The following is a 4,597-nucleotide window of genomic DNA, read 5'->3' as shown; positions in this document are numbered from 1 at the left end:
TATAATGCCTTAAATGTTGATATTTTTAGGCTAGCTTGTAAACTGTTATTGTAAGAAAACTCTGTAAATGATAGATTCTTCTCCCAGTCTTTTCTGTAGGTAATCACGCAAGCTCTCAGAAGATTTTTCAAGATCTGGTTTACTCTTTCAATTTGACTATCAGTCTATGGGCGGTATGCAGAGCTAAAATTTAGCTTAGTTCCTAGGGCAACGTGCAAACTCTTTTAGAACCTTGATGTGAACTGGGGGTCTCTATCAGAGATGATCCTACTAGGAACTCCGTGTAGTCTCGGGATATTGTCAATATACAAAACTACCAACTTGTCTCCACCATAGATTGTCTTGACCGGTATAAAGTAGGCTGCTTTTGTCGAATGATCCACTATAACACATATGGAGCCGTTACCCTTCTGAGTTATGGGTAATACAACTATGAAATCCATACCGATTTCATCCCACTTCCATGTTGAGATCTGCAATAGTTGCAGCAGTCCTACTGATCTTTGGTGCTCTATTTTGACCCTTTGACGGGCGTTGCATCGATTCCATCGTTGTCTTACAACATTTTATAGATTTTCACCAAACATTAATTTAGATCTTAAGACATTCCACGAAGTTTTATTATCCATATATATATTAAAAAAAAATTAGTCATGCAGGCGCAGGTTGATGGACTAGTTTAAGTAAAGCAACAAGATGAGCTATCACTCGTGTTCATTGGATTCGGTGGATTTGTTGATGTTTTCATACTATACAGTTTGCCGGTTATGCTGTTCATGAGGCTATAGCTTATTGTAGCCTGACAATGGTGAGTTCACCCGTTCACTTACGTTCATTACTCGCCGGTCACTCTATACATATAGTACTCTTTTTCTAGGTGGGCGGCGTACACCTGCTCTCTTTTTCTGATTGAGCATTTGCTGGAAGCCTGGAACGCTATGATACAAATATCATGCATTATGCAGTAAGACACGTGAAAAAAAACCAAACTAATGTGCCGCCTAGCTAGATTTCCGTCTGATTCCTCTTGAACGTATGTGGATGCTTTCGAATGTATGTTATTATATGTGAAGCTTTTTATGAAGGTGATTCAGAAAGAGAATAGCTCACTTGTACTAGGAAGTGACCTATGCTTTGCGTACTAGCTAATTTTCAGAGTGAAATCAGAGTCACACAATTAAGCTGCCACGTCAGTGCTTATCAGGGCTAGCTCGACAACTTAACTATCTCAGCAAATTTTACTGTGAAGTCCTCAGCAACTTGCTTTTGCATCGGCAGCATCGCATTATTGCATAATATACTCCATATATATATAGACAGAGTTACATGCGTATCGCCACGGAGTGTCCATGCATACAGCTGCAGCACCGTCGACGTTGAAGTCGGAAGCGACACCGCTCACAGTAGTGCACCGCCGTCGGTAAGACAGGAGACCTCACACACGCTCAACCTCATCAGCATGACTAACCGGCCCAGCGGCCCCCCAGTGCCCTTGTTCCAACTTCGTGGGTGCATTGAGAATCAACACGTGCTCACCGCGCAGCAGTAAATGCCCGGCGATTCATTCGCCTTATCAAGCTCGGTGACGCCCTCCTGCGCTACAATCATGCATGTGCCAGGGTGCGCGGACAGTGATCGCACTGGAGTGTGGCAACCGGTCAATGACTGATTAACTGCCCGGTGCCCACGGCCCCAAAGTTGCAAGGTGTGGGCTTCCCTGTTTCTTCTGCTAGTAGGAGTATTTGTGTTGCGGGGCACGAGAATTTTACATCGTGGTCGGGTAAATGTGGCCAGCGGTTGGTGATGGTGGTGCGTGGCCCAAGCACATTTAAGCGTCGACAATGCTGCAGTACTGGCAGGCAATTTTAGCCAATCAAGCACATGCTCTCGCCGACTACAAAGCTTCCACACGACACATGGAGCAAACAGAGGAGTGGAGAAAACGGATGGCCCAAAGCCCAAAGGCTAGTAAAGCAACGGCCGGGGAGGTCAAAGCAGCAAACCAAGTGCAAAAGGTCCTCGCAATATGGCACAAGCACAGACCACCTACCATATATACCATCGTTAACACGAGACATCACGTAGTATAAACGGCCTCCTTCGGGGACACCACGACTCACAAACACGCACCGCATATGAAAGCGCGCGCGCGCCCACCGCACCACGCACGCAGGCACACGAAGAGCCCCGCTCGTACGTGCTCATGGCTGTCGAGGCAGGAGCGGCGTTACATGAAGCGGTGAGTGCCCTGGCGTGCTCGCTGCACCCGCGCGTCGCCGCCGTCTTCTTCATCTCCGCGGCGTGCACGGTTGCCCTCGCCGCCCTCCTGGCCGTGGCGCGCATGCGCCCGCCGTGGTGGTGCGCGTGCCCGGTCTGCGAGGCCTACCTGACGGCGTCGTGGACCGGCGACTTCGACAACCTCTGTGACTGGTTCGCGCACCTGCTGCGCAGCTCTCCGGTGCAGACCGTGCACGTGCACGTGCTCCGGAACGTGCTCACCGCCAACCCGGTCACCGTCGACCACATGCTGCGCGTCCGCTTCGAGAACTATCCCAAGGGGGCGCCCTTCTCGGCCATCCTTGCCGATTTCCTCGGCCGCGGGATTTTTAACGTCGACGGGGACGCGTGGCTCTTCCAGCGCAAGCTCGCCGCGGCCGAGCTAGCCTCCCCGGCTCTGCGTGCCTTCGCGGTGCGTGTCGTGGCCTCTGAGCTGCGGAGCCGCCTCATTCCTCTGCTTCACTCTGCCTCCCGAGAAGGCAGCGGCAAGGTTCTCGACCAGCAAGACGTGTTCCGCCGGTTCGCCTTCGACTGCATATGCAAGATCTCTTTTGGTCTCGACCCCGGCTGCCTCGAGCTTTCGATGCCGGTGTCCTCCTTCGTGCATGCGTTCGACACAGCCTCGACGCTCTCTGCCAGGCGCGCGACCGTGCCCATGCAAATAATCTGGAGACTGAAGCGGTTCCTGAACGTCGGGGATGAAAGGAAGCTTAGGGACGCGGTACGCCTCGTCGACGCGCTCGCCGAGGAGGTCATCCGACAGCGTCGCAAGCTCGGGGGCGCAGCCTCGGGCAGCGACCTTTTGTCTCGCTTTATGGGATCAATCAACGACGACAAATACCTCCGCGACATCGTCGTCAGCTTCATTCTCGCCGGCCGCGACACCGTCGCCTCTGCTCTAACCGCCTTCTTCTTGCTCCTCTCCGATCACCCAGAGGTCGCCACCGCCATCCGGGATGAGGTTAGCCGCGTCGCCGGCGACGACGACCGGCTCACCGCCTCAACCTTCGACAAGCTCAAAGACATGCACTACGTGCACGCCGCGCTGTACGAGAGCATGCGGCTGTTCCCGCCTGTGCAGTTCGATTCCAAGTTCGCCGCCGGCGACGACAAGCTCCCAGACGGCACGGTCGTCGCGAAGGGCACCCGGGTCACCTACCACGCCTACGCCATGGGCCGCATGGAGTCGGTGTGGGGGCCCGACTGCGACGAGTTCCGACCGGAGCGATGGCTCCGGGACGGCCAGTTCGTCCCTGAGAGCCCGTACCGTTACCCTGTATTCCAGGCCGGCGCGCGCGTCTGCATCGGCAAGGAGCTGGCCCTCATGGAGATGAAGGCCGTCATCGTCGCCGTCGTCCGGAGATTCGATATCGAGGCGATCGAGCGGAGCTCTCGCCGGCCCAAGTTCGCGCCGGGGCTTACCGCCACGTTCGCGGGCGGGTTACCGGTCAGAGTGCGCCGGCGAGCACGTGTTAGCCCGCCAATCAAATGAACAGAATAAAGAAGTGTTGGTGCCATAACGATTCGTTCTTCTAGTTTGCCTGTCCCTTTTCCCGTTTCATATTCAGCCGGAATATTGGAACTAGATTATATCACGCGCTTGTAATCTAGTTGCTATCGATTGTGAGCGATGATTCCGTGGCTACTCAGCCTGGCCGGCGAGTGCGTTGGCACTTGGCAGCACGGAACTGCCGATGCTGAACGATTAGTCGTTCGTGTCCACTTGAAGTACACTAGAATGGTAGGTTCCTATATTTGATCGGAATTAGTCGTATCAGCTTCATGCTTTAGTGCGCATTGGATCAGATGAGGAGGATTAATCACCGGCTGAAGTTTGCACACTTTCATCTGCCAATGCTGTTCATTCCGAAGAGACTACAGGCTTAAGTGGAATGGATGCCACTTCTGAAAAGAAAACGAGGGAAGAATTCCTGCCGTGGATGGAGATTCTTCGATGTTGGAGTGCGGTCGTCCTCGTGGTGTTAAATAAAATTAAACTTAATTGACGTTAATTACATACCCTTGTCGCATGAACACTTAACCATAATGGGGAATTAGGTGGGTTTAACCTGAGCTTGCGATGTCATCGGTTTAGTGTGCAAAGACCCTGTATGCAGACAACATATGTGTTGGTGTAGAGTGCCAGTGAAGACCGTGTATGTATACCCTATCGCCGGGAGGGTCCTGGCGGTGGCTTTGGTCTTCGAGTCACGCTTGTGCTCCCTTTTAATCAGTTTAGGTTTGTTAGGGTTATTGGACCTCAACGTAAACCTCCATGAGGCACCAATACCCCTCACAGGGTGACCTGAGGTCAAGCAAT

General features: G+C 52.7%; 1 protein-coding gene across 1 annotated transcript; it reads left to right on the top strand.

Moving 5' to 3' along the window:
* Positions 1-1,900: 1,900 nt before the first annotated feature.
* Positions 1,901-3,812, top strand: LOC133909207 (cytochrome P450 94C1-like). Its single transcript, XM_062351534.1, has one exon. The coding sequence runs from the start codon at positions 2,204-2,206 to the stop codon at positions 3,767-3,769; it is 1,566 nt and encodes a 521-aa protein (XP_062207518.1). The 5' UTR covers positions 1,901-2,203; the 3' UTR covers positions 3,770-3,812.
* The last annotated feature ends 785 nt before the right edge of the window (positions 3,813-4,597 follow it).

The sequence above is a fragment of the Phragmites australis genome, chromosome 2, assembly GCF_958298935.1.
Source record: "Phragmites australis chromosome 2, lpPhrAust1.1, whole genome shotgun sequence".
In the NCBI taxonomy this organism is placed as follows: Eukaryota; Viridiplantae; Streptophyta; class Magnoliopsida; order Poales; family Poaceae; genus Phragmites; species Phragmites australis.
This window is presented reverse-complemented; position numbering and strand designations above follow the sequence as displayed.

Excerpts from the sequence above, each read along its gene's own strand:
- LOC133909207 (XM_062351534.1), top strand. The coding sequence starts at position 2,204 with ATGGCTGTCGAGGCAGGAGCGGCGTTACATGAAGCGGTGAGTGCCCTG.